We start from the raw sequence: 17,593 nt of genomic DNA, 5'->3' as shown, positions 1-17,593 counted from the left end.
CAGTACAAATACCAAAATAACATTTTTTACAATTTTTGTCTGTCTGTCTGTTTATTCCGGCTATATCTCTGGAAGGGCGAGACCGATTTTGACGGGATTTTCACTGGTAGATAGCTGATGTAATAAGGAGTAACTTAGGTTACAACAATTTCTTTATGTTAAGTTCAAACTTAAAATTTTACAATAAAAGCATAAAATGAAATAAGAGTGAACTCTACGTTTATTTGTATGTTGGAAACAAAAAGAATGTCCCTTATTGAATACCGTTCGAACTAGTCGGAAAAAGAGCCGCTTTGCAATCGGATATCAAAGCGAGAATGCGTTTATATGTGATAAGAGATAAGTCGTGTTTCTATGCTATTGCATTTAACCCAAACAGTATGTATCGCACTTATATTATCAGTTGTAGATAGTGTTATTGGTAATGAATAGCAACGAGGACAATGATATTATTAAATATATATCTTTAGTCCTATCCCTTATATATTACAAATGGAAAGTTTGTTTGTTGATTGCCTATATAGGTTCATTGAGTTAGTTTATATAAACATTTGAATTATACTTTCAAAATGTGAGCGAAGCAAAGTTAAATGTATGATGTCGTATTTCGGGCACAGCTATTCTCAAGAATACGCGGGGCATACAGTATACAAGTAGGTATATGCGCTCATGTAAGTTCAATTCAATTAAAGAAAGATTCTTCATGATCCAATGTGATAGCAAATCCAGCTCGACTGGAGTGTTCGGACGTAGGAATTATCAGGGTGTAGTCCCCTTAAAGCTAGCCGCTGTACCAACGAGGCAGTCGAAAAATATAAATGAAACGGAAACTATACAATAGAAGAAATTTGTAAAATAAAAACAAACTATTACTCAAAGTATTAACTTCATAAAGCGAAAGTAAATGCGATTATATAGCCCAGGTAATAGTCTGATGGTATCCGTTTATCCGATTAAGAACTTAAAAGATTGAATTGAATACTAACAGGTCGATTATAATAATTTTCTTAATATATTTTTTTTTTATATTTCGTAAGTTAAGTAACCGATACATTTATTTCATATAACTAAATACCTATACACTAATAAAAATAGTATTATGTAACAGTAAACTTAATACATTAAATAAAGCGCCGAGTTGGTAATTATATCGACGTCATGTTTTAGAGCACGCATAATTGTAACTAACACATATGAATACATTACATTGACATATTAGTTCATGGCTTACTATAACCATTCACTATCGCCTAGTATTATTACAGGTCTCTTGTAATTAATTAGTAGTAAAATATGATAAAATCCGGTTGAAAAAAATTGAAAAACCCAAAAATTTATTTTATTCATGCAATTCTTTTCTGAATTGTATAACTACGTTTAAAATGATGTTACTTTAAAAGCTCGAACTACGGTAAATCTTAACATTTTCCAGTAAAACCTAAGATTTACCGATTATGAATGGTAAATGTCCATAAAACTTTGGGATTCGATCATTCACTTGGTAAACCTTAGGATTTACATGTTAGGTTAGATTAGGTTGAAATTGTAAAAGTCCGAAAAAGTCATCCCTTTATAATAAATACTTACATTTACCAACTCATGTAAATCTTAGGTTTTACTGGAAAATCTTAAGATTTACCTTAGTTCGAGCTTTGACAGTAACAGTGACAGTATTTATTTATGTTTTGACAGAACCTTACAACTCAAAACATAAAGTTGACTTATGATTACTATATTTACAATTGTTAATGATTAATTGACTTACTTTTTTATGATTAATTAGTTGTAACGTTATCTCGTCGAGTTTCTACCGTTACTGTCAGTTCACCTTTATAACATGCAAATTAACAGTGACCTGTATACCTAGTCTCGTGATAAATCGTGATAACGTGAATTTTGCTATAGGTCACCCATTGGCTATTGACAGCAGCACATGATATGATGCATAAATAAATGTTATTACCATCTATGGATTGTCAACCACAAACGTTATATACGTTATACACCGACCTACCATTTATACCGAATCAGAGTAATACGAGTAATTTACTTGGTGGTAGGGCTTTGTGCAAGCCCGTCTGGGTACCACCCACTCATCAGATATTCTACCGCCAAACAACAGTACACTGTATTGTTGTAATCCGGTTACAAGGATGAGTGAGCCAGTGTAATCACAGGCACAAGGGACATAAAATCTTAGTTCCCATGGTTGGTGGCGCATAGGTGATGTAAGGAATGGTTAATATTTCTTACAGCGCCTTTGTCTATGGGCCGTGGTGACCACTTACCATCGTCCGCCAACCAATGCAATAAAAAAAATAGTATAAGACGACGTAGAACGACTTAGAAAAAATCTACCAATATTTTTATTGATAAATATAGCATGGATCAGTTTAAAGATGTTCTTCTCGATTGATAATAGCTTTCAAGTTTCCTGGTAATATCAAGCAGCCCATTAACGAGTATGTAGGTAATCCACAGTGACTAGATACCTCACCGCAAAACCACAATATGAAGTATTAAGTATTAACACGTTAAGGGTTTGAAACGTAAAAATATTTACAATCAATTAATAATAATTTTTATTTTATAAATAACGTTTGCGACGGTAACGTAATTGTCACGTATATAAGTTTGACATTGCCAATTGTATGAAATTCATTACCTAGAACAATCGACATGACTTAGTATTCTGAGAAATTTAAATTTTTAATTAAGACAAATGAAACTTGATACGCTACAAGTTATTTTCCTACTGACAAATAATTTGTGATAATTCTGAAATTCCTTTTATTTATTTATTATAGCAATATTAACAAAATAAGAAAAAATTGCGATAAAAGTAGGCTAGTACTACTGAGGCACATTACTATTACAGGCATTTACATATAATAATACCATTGAATAAAGGAAGAAGATATAACAAAAAAAAAAAAAAAGTAACAACACTTTAAAAAAAAAAGAAAAAGTATTGAGTTTTTGTCTGAAAATGTCGTTATCATAGGAGTTAAGATTAATATCTCTCTCATACAACGATTAATAGGTATCGTAATGTTTGTTTTATTGGAATACGAAGGCGTTTCCTTGGAACTAAGGAACTATATTATACGAGTTATATATAATTGTACGCCCAAATCAGAGTTTTATTATAAAAAAATTCTTTTCGTAGTTAAATATTATTCATACATTTACAATAATACACTTTGTAGAAGATATTAAGGAGGTTTAAAATAAGATATCGTTCAAGTTTCAGCGTAAGTACCCGTGAGTCACGAATAATTTAATTGGCATTGCGCATAATATGTTACTTATATACATTCAATGTATTCATTGTATTATTATGAGTATTAAAACCTGTTCTTTTTAGACATAAATAGTATATAGTACGCATTTAAAATAATCGACATTAGATATAATGATCTAGATTAACGATATACGTTAGCAAGACCCAACCAATATTAAAATGTCTGCTGGAAGAGTCTACTAGAACAGTCGCAAGGGACATCTGATCTTCTAAATATGGAAGTCCTTGACAAGTTATTTTCAAAATAGTTTCAATTAAAAAGACATATTCATGAACAACGGAAGGAAATGACAAAGATAAATAACTTATAATAAAATACCGAATGTACAGGCTTAAAATACAACGTTGAAGACGGCTTTAGGTTCGGATAATTTGAAAACAACAGAACTAACTTCGGCCCAAATAAACTGGGTAGGATGAGTTCGTAATTCCATTATAACTGGCTTTAAACTAAGCATGGCAATTCGCTTTTAGCCTCCGGATGGGCAGTTTATAAACTCTTTTGAGATCGGTATCTCCTTGAAACGAACGATTACGGAATACGAAAAAACGTGATGGAAAATTAAATGTATTACGATTTTACTTTTTCCTGATTTGTCACAGGCAATTAGTTCATATGGTTCATATTTGAAAATTATTTTACATTTTGTTTAACTAAACTTGATTAAACTATTGTTATTGTATATCGGATTACGTTTTATACCATAGGAACATTTTCCAATACAAATGTGTTCTGTCTCTATCCTTTTAGTTCTATCTCTCTCGGATACATCTTGTAAGATAATGTCTATTAAAAGTAGTAATATCATAGGAAGTACCAATTTATAACGATACACGGGGGGTTAAATTGATGAATAGAAACAAAATTATCAGACAGAATCGTAGCCCATAAGAGCCCACTTGGGCTTACATCATTAATCATTGGAATCATTAATATAACCGTGGTATCATTAATAAACATTTCCCATTGGTATGTCACATGACGACGACTTTAGATATATATTATGTACATATTTTAATATTACTTAAAGGCTTTTAAATTTTACTATCGCTTAAAGTAGTAATCATTAAAATTTTATGAAGTAAACATTTTAATTACATTGTTTTAAACATACATTAGAAGGATTTTTTAACGGATTCCCGATGGTAAGTTGTTACCACCATCCATAGACGTTGTAAGAAATAATAACTATTCCCTACACCATTACGCCACTAACCCTGGGACCTAAGATGTTAGGCCTATAGTTACAGCGTCTTACTTACACTTTAAACCGGAATACAACAATATTAAGTATTGCTGTTTGGCGGTAGAATATCCGATGAGTAAGTGGTACGAGCTCGCACAAAGCCCAACTACTCAGACTATTTTAACATCATTTATACGTATTTTACAAGATCAAGTAAATGATATTCGATTAAATGAATGCAATTAAATTTATTTTAGATAACAATTTATCAGGTATGTAAATACATATACTATAACATTAAATACTTAAGGTGATAAACACAACCTAAAGTATTAAACATGTATAGCTTCAATACTCTAGCGATATATTTGCATCTGGTGAAAATAATTAATAGAATAATTAATAACAATTCACACAACCTTGCTAGCATAAACATATTGATAAAGCTAATTGATTTACTGTACTATGCATAGCAACCGCCACACCCGAGATAACCCATGGCTTTAGAGGCATCTGGTGGCATTATGCATTAATTATTATCGACAGTCAACAAAGATAAGATAAATTTTCCGTCAACCCATCATAAAAGATATAGTAAGTTCAACGCATATTGCTTTGAACTTACTATATACAAAAGTTCTTTTCGAACTGTTGTATACAGATTTGGAAGTATTGGGCATTTATGTGTTCATAAAGATTAGTAAAAAGTCGAAGTAGAGGTATTCTGTAAAACTCAAAATTTACCGCAGAACACAAACGTGAAACGTATTGCCTATATCGATACTAATAATTGTTTTATAAAAAAATTAATAATCGATTAAATTAAAAAAATCTCGATATCTTAATGTCTATTATTTAGTTAATATATTAGATGAATTCTTATTGTATATCAGGTAATCGATATTTTTGAGTAACGATGAAGTAGGTAGCCCACTCGAACAATTATAATTTGATTTGAAATATTTTTAGCTCCCGAATTACGTGTCGTAGACAATTCTATCATCCGTAAGCAAGCAAGCTCGTTCGAATCGTTTCTTGCTAAATAAACCGGAATTAGTTTGTGAAGTCATTAAACTGTCGGCTGATAAATTAAATCTACAATGAACAATGTGAGGGAACTGGCTACTGGTTTTGTTTGCGACCAGTTACTGTTTCCTATGGGAACTAAAACCACATATGAGGATATAATAATATGCGTAATTTCTTGAGACCAAATTAACAGGCAATATGTTATTTTATTAAAGGAACAAACGATTTTGAAAACAGGAAAATGGTTTAAGGATTGATTTAATACACATTATTTAAGAAGGTAATAAATTGTTCAATAGAAGGAACCTACTAAGATATTTTTATTTATTTAAAATTATTATTATACTGGTTACAAACTAAAGTTTTATATACGTAGGATTTCTTTGATTATGTTTTTTGTAGTATATTTAAGACTTCTTATCTAATAAATATTTAGCTAATAAGTTTTTAAAGATAAGTTTTATGTATTTTATAAAAAAACTATTAATTAATTACGCTAATATACTTGGAAACAACTAAGTATGTTTTATAAATCTCAGAAACGTATAACATATACGTCACAGTAAAAACACAATTCAAAGAGGAATTTATTATAATAAACATATTTATTGCAATCAAAAACAAAGGAAAAAAATATAACAGATTCTATTTTAAAACGAAAGATATTAAATATCAATTTATGTACTAAATACCGAATATCACAGTACAAAACAATAAAAAAAAAACCAAATATATTTGCTTCCAAAACAACAAGACGTATTATACGTATAGACATAACATAACCTAATAAAGGTAGCCTTGAACTTCAGTCGGAACGCGACGCCAAATTACCAGAGCAAAGGAAGCAATGAAAGAGATTTATTATTTCGAATGGAAGTAGAAATTACTATTGTACTGATAGAAGAACATGTTACACTATATAAGTGAATGTCTCACTTGTTTTATTTATTTACGATTCAAACGTTATGAGTTTATAATGTATTTAAGGCCTCCTATAATGACTAGATAAATCAACAATGGATTTGCATATTCCACAAGAGTTAACAAAAATCTAAATATACTTTATTCAAGTAGGCTTTTACAAGCACTTTTGAATCGTCATTTCACGAACTATATTAAGTGAAGCTACCACCGGTTCGGAATGTAGATTCTATCTAGAAAAACGGGCAAGAGAATTAGTAGTTACTCTTTTTCAATATTTAAAATACTACTACTAATAAATGATGCTGATGGGTGTCAACACTGTCCATAGACACTGACGCCGTAAGAAATATAAATCATTCCTCTATTTTATAGTCGCTAATTCACTACCAACCTTGCACAAAGCCCTACCACCAAGCAATCTGCTGCTGTATCATTAAATCTACTTGATTAATACCTTCATCATTAATCCTTAAACCACTTCAATTTTACTTTCAAGTTCCGATAACAACTTGAACGTCATTCAAAACGCCATTTTTTAACGAATCCATTATGAATACCATAGGTTAATCAAGATCTCGACCGATGATATGGCGTCAATTCAATGTAAATATATTGGATATTGTATTTTTTTGTTTTTACTCATCTTGTGATATTGGCGATATTATATAATTATAAACTATATTATTTGAGTCGTCTAAGTATCTAGAAAAAGAACTCAGGGGCTTTTTTTTTAAATATATATATATATATATATATGTCGTAGTTTCTACGTACTACGTAGTTGTCGTAGTTATGTTCGTAGTTAGTAGGATCTAGTGTAGCTAGTAATTCATATCTCGTGGATTGAATTAGTTAATTTATTCATCAATAGATAATGATGAATTTATCCGTTTAATATCATTGCGCTATTTCGCCGAGATAGCGTCACAGCTTACATGAGAAATTTCGTCAAATATTTAAAGATTTTGATAGCAAATTTTTAAGGAACCAAGTTCACGTTAATAAAATTAAATATTCTGACAATATTTTAGTATGGATTTACAAGGCGTCTTCCAAGCATTTTTAAAATAATCAAATTAAAGTTGATATTAATTTTCTATGCCTACTAAAAAAATGTTAGGTAGAAAATATAAAATATTTCTTATATTCAAGTAGCAAATGTCAATTGATTTTATATTCGTGACCTTCAAAAACGAGTCTACAAGCAGTATGGTAAGTATAGGCCATAAAACCGATACTGGGTCCTTTTGGGTTAGTTAATAACGATTTTCGTGAGTTAACGATTGTATAAAATAGCTGTGTTTACTAGTAATTCTGATTTTTGTTGTTTTATGTGAAAAAACATTTTCTCATATGAATATCATTATTTTTTACTTCCAAAATAAGGACAATGACAATAGACAACCACATCTAAACATGGAAAATGAAACTTTTAAAATCAAATCATTAAAAGAAAAATAACTTTTTATTCAAGCAATAATAACTTCACGAAAATACTTTTTTGTCTTCGTCGTATGGAAGCCGGGAGATAAAGCCATAACAAACGAACGACATCGTAAAGATATAATGAAATGTCAACGTCACTATGAAGCACGAAAAATGTGGCGAAAATAACATAAAAATAAACAGAGTTCTGCTAAATGTAATATTTAAGATCCGGGACCCCTTTTTAATTGAATTCCCTGGATGCCCATTTTTTTATATTACGCTGTCCATCTATTTAGTTTCAGCGGTTGAGCAGAATAAAAAAAAATTACTTCAGTTTATTTTTTTAATAATAATTACTATAATCATTTTGTTTAAATTTGAAAAGTTATCGTCAATCAATAACCATACAATTCAATTATCTAGATTTAAGATCAAAAATTACATTTAATTCAATATTATACAGTAAAAATGCACCAATGAGCAATCAAAGAATTGACGTAACAATCTTTATAATTTTATTGTATGACTTTTTTTTTCTGTTTATTGCATAAACAACTAACCGATTGTTCGAGTTCGTCCACAAGAATAAACTGCTTCGTGCACATTTTTTACTATTATTTGCGAAAAAATATTTTATTAGTCTATTTTAAAAATAATAATATTATTATTTTTCTTACTTTATTTATCTGGAATAATATGACTTTAAAGAGACCGTAGGTAAAAAGCATTACCAAATATCTTTAGTTTAGTAACGATTCAATGTTTTTTTTTAATGTTATTACATGCCTATGCATATTAAATTAGATTACCGATTTGTTCATGGCTCATTTTTAACTGTATTAAAAACGTATTCCGTACCCAAGATATAAAATAAAACATTAACGAAATCCCGGGCAAACCAGATTTGTTAAATTTTCTTATACAAAAATCAGTATCCTTTCAGCGCTTATAAATATTCTATTGTTAGCAGTTTCAAAATTTTACAATGAAGACATAAAACGCGCTGTCAGAATACGAAAAATAAGCTTACTTTATAACTTGGGTGAATTTATTTTACTCCTACATTGTATATCGTAACACGTTAAATGTGCCAACAATGTGATACGATTCAACTAGATGGCCGAGTGACGCTCCTGACAAGATTTCAAATAAACATTGTTAGTGACCACTTCTGACGTTAGGGAAAATTGTTGAAAATGGAAGATGGACTAAAATAAACTAAGAATGTTCTAAGTGTCTTTGCAAGAGTGGACACGTCATTTGCTTAGAGATATTTTAATTTTCAGATTCAGATTAATTTATTTCTCAATAATTCAGTGTTAGATTGATAAATAGTTACTAGGTGTCGTATTAATTTATACAACAACAATTGTTTAATTAAAAATAACTGTTACAAAAAAAATAAGCTAGCGATTGTACGAGATGAAAGTAATAAAAAGGGGCGAAAGGGCTTAGTGGCGGACCCGAATAACTCCAATGACCGGCCGTAGGGCAAATTGTTACATAAGAAGCCGCGGCGAACGATCAAAGGATTACATTGTACCTTACTTTATTGTCACTGGGATCTCGGATTTTACGATATCACCAGTTGTGCAGATATCAATTCAGACAACAAAAAAAGTGCATTTTCTCCGACAGTATTTTTTTTATTCTAGTATAGACTTGCCAGAGCTGCCTCAATTTTCGCTTATATGAGCAGACTCATAAAACAAGATCTGGTATAAATTTATGACTAAGAGTATTTCATATCAAGGGTATTAACTACGTCTAAGCTTCGTGTGATAAAACTATACACACACCTAATATATGCTTGGTAAAATTATCTTTAACTATTTACGATAAGCACGTATTTTATGATTTATTATACATATAATATTATTATTATATCGCTTTACTTTTTATTTGTTAAATTCTGGTTTCAACCGGTTTTGGCAGAGTTGCACCTAGTAACGCACTGATTGGCAGTTTCGCGCACCCTTTAATTTTGTCTACTGAAGTATTCTTTTCATCTACCTTCATTACATTTTTATTGACTGTATTTCATTATACTAATTCAATTCAAGCACGCGAGCGTTGGTGAAGTACTTTTATTGTATACAATTTAATTACTATTTGTATGTAATTTTTATATAGCTCCTTTAAAAAAACCAATATAATGCACGTAATGAATAAGACACATCGTCTAAGTTTAGTGTCGATTTCGTTTAACGATTAAAGAAAATGATACGCCATAATAAAAATGTGACAATAGCCGGTCCAACGCATTTCAGGTAATAATTCACATTCCACTGGTCAAATGGCAGTTATGTAATAAAGTTGATTAAACTGCTCTCAGCGAAGTTGTTAGGAGTGTCTAATCAAGATAAGACGTTAATAGTATTAAGGTATTAAAGAGAAGGTTACGTATTTCTAAATTCCGATAACGATTCTTATCAAATGTAGACCATGTTTAATGAATAATAAAAAGAAAAGAGGCACTTACCGTCCACTAATGTTTATATTGTAATAAATATTTTATATATTTTATTGAATCCTGGAAATGAAAGCTGCAAAATACACTAAAAATTTCAACTAAAACTTTTCACTAAATTCCGTCTTAAATCTAGACCTACCTGATGACGTAATTGACGCAAATCACGCTGATCGGCTTCTGTTGTTTATCGGTGATCACAGTGGCCTGTGTCTGGACCCAGGCGAAACCGCCAGATTTTGCGAGAAAACGATATTGGCTTGTCTCGCATTGTCCCTTCGAGAACACTGAAAATAAATTGAAAAATAATTACATGTTCTTCATCAATCGTCATCAAAATACACCATAACACCTAGAGATTCATATATTTATGAAACAAATAGTATGGACGTGAAAGCTACTGTAATTTTAAATAAGTTAAACTAGTCACATAAAACTTGAAAGAATTAGATTAGATCGAGTTCGATTGAACGTCAAAAACGTCAGAAATATAATATTGAATAGACCCACGAGTTATTATCGGAACAATCAGATTTATTATTAGAATGATTTGAATAGGAGTTGACGATGAGGATTTTTCTCAACTCAATCAAAAGAGTCTTTTTGTGTAATCGTAAGAAAAATCTATAGGTGAAAATTTCTGGTTCACGAGGCCAACAACGTGCCACTGCCCACTTTTGCCTCAGTCTACAAAATATATTAGGGTTTTAAAATGTTTTTATTGGAAAAATATAATCGCCTTATACATCACTATTTAATCCCTTATAAAAAATGTACGACAATTTTAAGTTATATCTATAATTTATTGTATAACGGATAAGCCCGTAAACTTCTCTCGTACGATTCTATGAATGACTATTGTATCAAGTATTTTTTTTATAAATAAACATATGTTTATTCATAGAGTATGGTATACTTATTTTAAGAAAATAAGCCCCAGAGAGCATTTTCTAAACATCCAAGTTTTAATTAAACACACTCGTCTACAGTAGCTGTTTCGAAATTTCCAAGTACTTGGTTAGTTTTCGTAGTTAAGGGTCTTACCGTCTGAGAATTTTAAATAATTCAGATAGTTCGAAAAGTTTTAAGAATAATTCAAGTCTACAAAAACTATCGCATTCAAAATAGTTGACTTTTCATAACTTAAATGCTAATTAATAATGTGGAATCAGCTGTTACATCAAAACATTCATAAATACTAAGGAATGTATTGCATAATGCTTATTTAATTACATACATACAATAATCGGTAAGGAATAACTAGTTTTATATGAGAAAAAAATATATTCAATGATTATTGATTACTTCATCTTGACTAGGAGCAGCCGAATGACAATAAAATAATAAATAAATGTATTTCTTTTAAATTGAAAATTATACTTTTAAATTTCGTAACAATTTCCTCCGAAATGGGAATAGATTCTCAATTATCAAGCTTATCACGTCAATAGATTAAGTCATTGTCGTCTTATTTGTCGCGAAGTCGCGTGACTACAGTTATAGTAGTTCTGGCAACAATATGAAGGCAATCAAATTAGGTTAAGTGGTCATCGGTTTCCTTCATTCAAAGTGCAATGACATCTTTATAGAAGGCTTTCACGACTTACTACAGAGTTGAAAGAACATTATCGCGTAAAATATAAAGGTTTCGAAAAGCGAAAAGAAATTTCATGCTGGTAGCAACTGTTTTCTTAATGGACCCTGTAATTGTTTGGTATATTATTTACACGAAAATATAACTATGTTTATACTAATTCAATTACTAAACTGTACTTTAAGGCTAAGTCATAAGGAACATTTTTGTTACAAAGAAAGTGTAGGTGATCTAATTATAAACTGTATTTTGTGTTTCATTCCAAAAGTATTTTGGTTGTTCACTTTCGAAGTTGATATTGCATTATCACGATGAAAAAAAAAACCACGATAAAAGCTGAATATAATTTATCCACTTGTTTATTTTACGCGCGATGTTGCTAAGTTCAGCTCAGCTCGCTCAGCTGGCACGCTACCAAATAATTTGGGTTAACATTCGAACTTCATTTCGTATGCTTACATGAATTAAATAGACAGGTATAGGTTCCCTTTAATACACCACTAAAATAGTTACTTATAAATATATACGTTGTCAACAATGGATTGGATATAATTCGCTATACATGCACGTTAGATATATATTGAAAGTTTAAATGAAGGCAAGTGAATTTATATTTATTCAATGCCATCGACCTGTACGAATACATTTCTGTTGAGTGTATGAAAACAACTGATGCTCTAAGAATAGAGTATTGCATAGTGTTAAAATATCAAGCATTCGAGTAATGGAAATATTTTATTCCTATATTATTATTATTTTTTTATGTAATAGGTAGGCGGAGAGGTAAATGGGCCACCTGATGTTAAGTGGTCACCGCCGCCTATAGGCATTGGCGCTGTTAGAAGCATTAACTATCCCTTGCGCCAATGCGCCACCAACTTTGGGTACCAAGATGATTGCCTTGTGCCTATAGTTACACTGTCTCGCTCACCCTTCTAACCGGAACACAACAATACCAAGTATTGCTGCTTGGCGGCAGAATATCTGATGAGTGGATGGTACCTACCAAGACGGCTTTGCACAAAGCCCTACAACCATGTTAAAGTTAATAAACAAATTTGATAAAATCTTCATATGAATTTTACTGTAGTAGCCGATGTTATTTAAATCAAACAGATAAAATCAATAATAGCTATGACAAGTAACAAAACATAAAAATTAGTAGGTAATAAGAAACTCAAACTTTAATGACAGATGTGCCAATTTTGATGTACATAATCTCTTAGCTAAGCCTTTTGATAGACACTAAACTACTTGCTATCCTTTTTCAACACACGTATAAGAATGAGATGAAATAATTTTTTGCTGATAAATTAGTTAAGTGATTGGTTAAAAGTGTATCACACGCTGATATATAAAACATAAATATCTATTGACAATGTCGGCAAATAAAAATTCACTTACAGGTAATTCTGAGATAAAACTCAAGTACTATTTTTATTTCAAATGATAATACTGTCACTATAAAAGTATTAACACGTCTTGATCATATCATAGCTATGTTCCATAACCAAAGTTTGACTTACATATATCTTATATCTACGCATACATAATAAATATATATATATATGGCCCAAGATGATATTATTTCATATTTGCTTTTAAGATGTTTAAGAATAAGTATGGTTTAACTGCATTTTTAAACTTGCATCTTCATTAGTTAAAGTCGTACTTACATAAGCAGCCCGTAAATGTCCCACTGCTGGGATAAAGGCCTCCTCTCCCTTTGAGGAGAAGGTTTGGAGCATATTCCACCACGCTGCTCCAATGCGGGTTGGCGGAATACACATGTGGCTGAATTTCGTTGAAATTAGACACATGCAGGTTTCCTCACGATGTTTTCCTTCACCGCCGAGCACGAGATGAATTATAAACACAAATTAAGCACATGAAATTTCAGTGGTGCCTGCCTGGGTTTGAACCCGAAATCATCGGTTAAGATGCACGCGTTCTAACCACTGGGCCATCTCGGCTCTAAAAAGTCGTACTTTGTCGTATTAAATATTCTTAAGAAGACACTTAAAAAAAACGTTTTAAATAAAAACCGTCCTTAGTTGCTTATAAATATAGACTATTATCGAATTAAGAGTTGAGACGATCTAGTTTTAAAATAGCTTGTTCTCATGAATACAATGTCATGGCCACGGTGTTCTAAATTCGGTATTACATTAAACAACTATTTCCGTACCTCGAATACACTGTAAATACGGCTGCTTTTTGAATCGCGATTATGAATGTAATTTACTTGATGGTTGTAATTTGCAGTTTAGTTATTTACTTGTACCATTCATTCTACCGCTAGAAAGCAGTACTTAGTATTGTTGTGAAGGGTAAGTAAGCCTACGTAATTATAGGCAAAAGGGACATAACTTCATAGAATCCAAGGTTAATCTATTGGTTATGATGTGAATTTTACTTCCAGACTTTTCGCTAGTATTAATTAAATACTACGTATTATAAATAAAAAGTGATTATGCTTGAAGTATTTTTCAAAATTGGATTACAATAATTCAAATGGGATGAGTATTAGAATTAGTAAGTGACTTAAACATTTATATGTTCGATGCATTTTAAATGATCGTAATGAAATCGTTTCACACGTAATATTTATTTATATATATGTTATTTTATTGTATGTAATAAAACGATAGAAGCCAAGATTGTCTTCATTGCACCATAAATCACCTTAAATAGGTATATTGTTAATCAGATACGTAGTAAAACACGTATTTCTGTAATCAGTGTGAAAATTTACGACGGATAAATTTTCAAAAAAACATTTAATTCATATTTCTAGTACTCTAGTACTATTATAATATTAATATTACAATATCCTTGAATTACTCTGTGTTTACTGATATTATCAAATATTCAATTGTAAGAACGATTTGTCGCTTCCAAAATATTGGTACATGTTAATATTAATACAATAAAATTTAACGTACACATATATCATTTAATTATTAAGCATTTTCGCTCATTTGTTTTATGATATAATGAGCCAAAATGTTTATTAACGGTAAATACTGTGATCGCAATAGAAGTAGCTACAAGAATTAGGTCAAATTCTTGTAGTTTATTAAAGTCGCGAAAATAACTCTGTATTAAAATTATCCAGAGATACGAACATCTGGATATATTTTGTTATATTTTATTAATTGTTATATTAGATTAGCATATGATCATTAATTTATATATATTATTATATACATTATAAAATGCTTGTAATTAGTTTACCGTAGAATCTAGATATCGAATCGGAGGCAGCTTCGCTTTTATAGACAATTTAGGGTAAATATGATTTTAATTATCGATTCGGCTATTATTAACGTGAATTAAATGATCCTCTTTTAATTCAAATATTATGAAAGTGCCGTGAAATAAAGTAACTTCAATCATTATTATGCCGCTATCAACAATTTTACGGTTATACTCGAGACATTCAAATTATGTAAAACAAATAAATTTCGCTGTAGGCACTTTTTGGATGCTAATGAATCAAGCCGAGACATTCAGCTAAACGATAAATGCTCCTTTCCTGATTGTTGAGACATTTTACAACAAATTGGGTAAATAAATTTGTAATTTAGAGAAAATCATTTCTAATTTTCATTATTACACTTAGAAATCGTTTGTGAATGTTATTAAGAAGATTACCAAAATATATAGGAGAAAAAAATCCCTACATTTGCTAAAAAACACAAATGGATTATGCTAAATACCTACTCGCGGTTGAATTAAATTTTAATGAAACAGGCGAATTTGGGTTTTCTTAATGTAATCGTATTGTATATTCAACTAAGTAATAACATTTAAAAAATATATATATATTAAAAAAGTATATTTATCGCAAATTTAAGTTAAGAGAATCAATGTTGACTTAATTTTTCCTCAACAATGATACTTGCGTTGTCACGCCGCACTTGGTTGTAGTATGATATGTTCTAGAGAATATGTTACGTCAACACGACACGACACTTCTAGAAGAATTGAATATATGTTTCAGAATACAGCGAGATTCTTGAAATTCCTAGAAAATCCTAGAGCATCGGAAATTTCAGTTGTAAGCTTCTATAAAATGATCCTTAGTTACGCATAAACGCGAAATAGAATTATAACAAGAATGGAGGTCCAACAATACAAAAGAACGAGTGATTATGAATATTGTAAGCAACAAGAAAAATCTGGTCGAATCCAGCATCATAAAGTCGCCGCGCTGATAGCAAATAATTGAATGATCGTAAAACTGGCCGCTTGTTATCTTTGCTAGTATCATGTTATTGTCAACATAGCAACTGGCGACGTGTCGTACCCTCTAATATTAATATAATAGACCATAACAAGAAGAAACGAATAGTTTTAATATATTATAATTGATTCATATTATTATAAGAATTATTTTAATGAGACCAACGATGAAAATTAAGTTGTTTGCCGTATATGTCGGCTCAGTAACAATAGTTATTAATATCTATGATAATTTGAATTATTATTATATTATTTATCTCGACAATACTTGAAAACATTGCTTTATTTGTAAAATAAGTATCAAATGTTTTTTTTTTATTTGTACTACATGTTTACAACTGTTACCCCAGCTTATGTAAGAATTGAGGTCGTACCCGCTTCTTATAACCGTTAATATTGACCCAGTCACTCATAATTAACCAGCCCATACAAATATGCTCTCTATACCTATGTTTGAGTGACATTTTTTCCATGACATCTATTTTTAATGACTTCTAATATTCGCCAAAGCTTAAATATAACATTATTATTAATAACTAGTTTAAAAACAAAACAAATTGTTTTCCTCGTTGACTACACTTGAGGTTATGATTTAATTTATATTACACGTAAAATGTTACTGTCATGAATTATTTTAAGCAACTATTCTTCGTCATGTAAATTAAAACATAATATATAAAAATACATACAAATACAGTAAGCAATCTTCTTCCGTACTTTCGTTGGTTTTCGATATTTTTAGCTCAAGGTTTTACAAGGGCTCTCATCTCACAGTTTATTGTGGAACATTTAGCATTTAGACGAATTGAAATTCCAGCTACGAACTTCTGAGATGAGAGACTTTCTAGGGCTGCGTAATAAATCTCAATATATTTAAATTTATGATTTAAATACTGTATATAAATGTTATTACTATAACTCTTTATTTTATTCGAAAAGGAAATGAAAGGAAATGAATGACATAAATACAAAGGCTGGATCAAATTCTCTATGTGCAATATTTTGCATTGCTCTTAACCACTACTTTAATTAATAAACATACATAATACATCTATAAAAATATTTTTTAAATTAAAACCACTAATATATTTTAGATACTAAAACATTATTTTAACGACAATCGTATTGGCGATCATATAAAATTAAAAAACGTACAAAATTAAATTAACGATTTTTTTCGAGGACGACGTGGCAGCTTAGAAAAAGGTTCAGGTTGATTTGAATAACCCTATTGAGGTCGGAATGTGGATAATGCGTTGGCCTTACGAATGGGCACGTATTTTATTCCTTCGGATCCTATTCAAATACAATAGGAGAAAAAAATAATAACTATATTAATATCACCATTTGGGTGTCATCTATCTCTTATAACTGCTGTATCGAATATTAATCGTTTTATAGTCGGCTCC

The 17,593-nt window shown here is 30.4% G+C and overlaps 1 protein-coding gene across 5 annotated transcripts in view; it reads right to left on the bottom strand.

The window, feature by feature from the left end:
• LOC125071051 (hypoxia-inducible factor 1-alpha) overlaps positions 1-17,593 on the bottom strand; it is an 89,433-nt gene that overhangs the window by 18,095 nt on the left and 53,745 nt on the right. For all 5 annotated transcript variants that reach the window (XM_047681112.1, XM_047681113.1, XM_047681110.1 and 2 more), the window contains exon 7: positions 10,485-10,629. In XM_047681112.1, the coding sequence (XP_047537068.1) occupies positions 10,485-10,629 (145 nt within the window). The remainder of the gene's footprint in view (positions 1-10,484; positions 10,630-17,593) is intronic.

The sequence above is a fragment of the Vanessa atalanta genome, chromosome 18 (genome assembly GCF_905147765.1).
Source record: "Vanessa atalanta chromosome 18, ilVanAtal1.2, whole genome shotgun sequence".
Classification (NCBI taxonomy): Eukaryota; Metazoa; Arthropoda; class Insecta; order Lepidoptera; family Nymphalidae; genus Vanessa; species Vanessa atalanta.
This window is presented reverse-complemented; position numbering and strand designations above follow the sequence as displayed.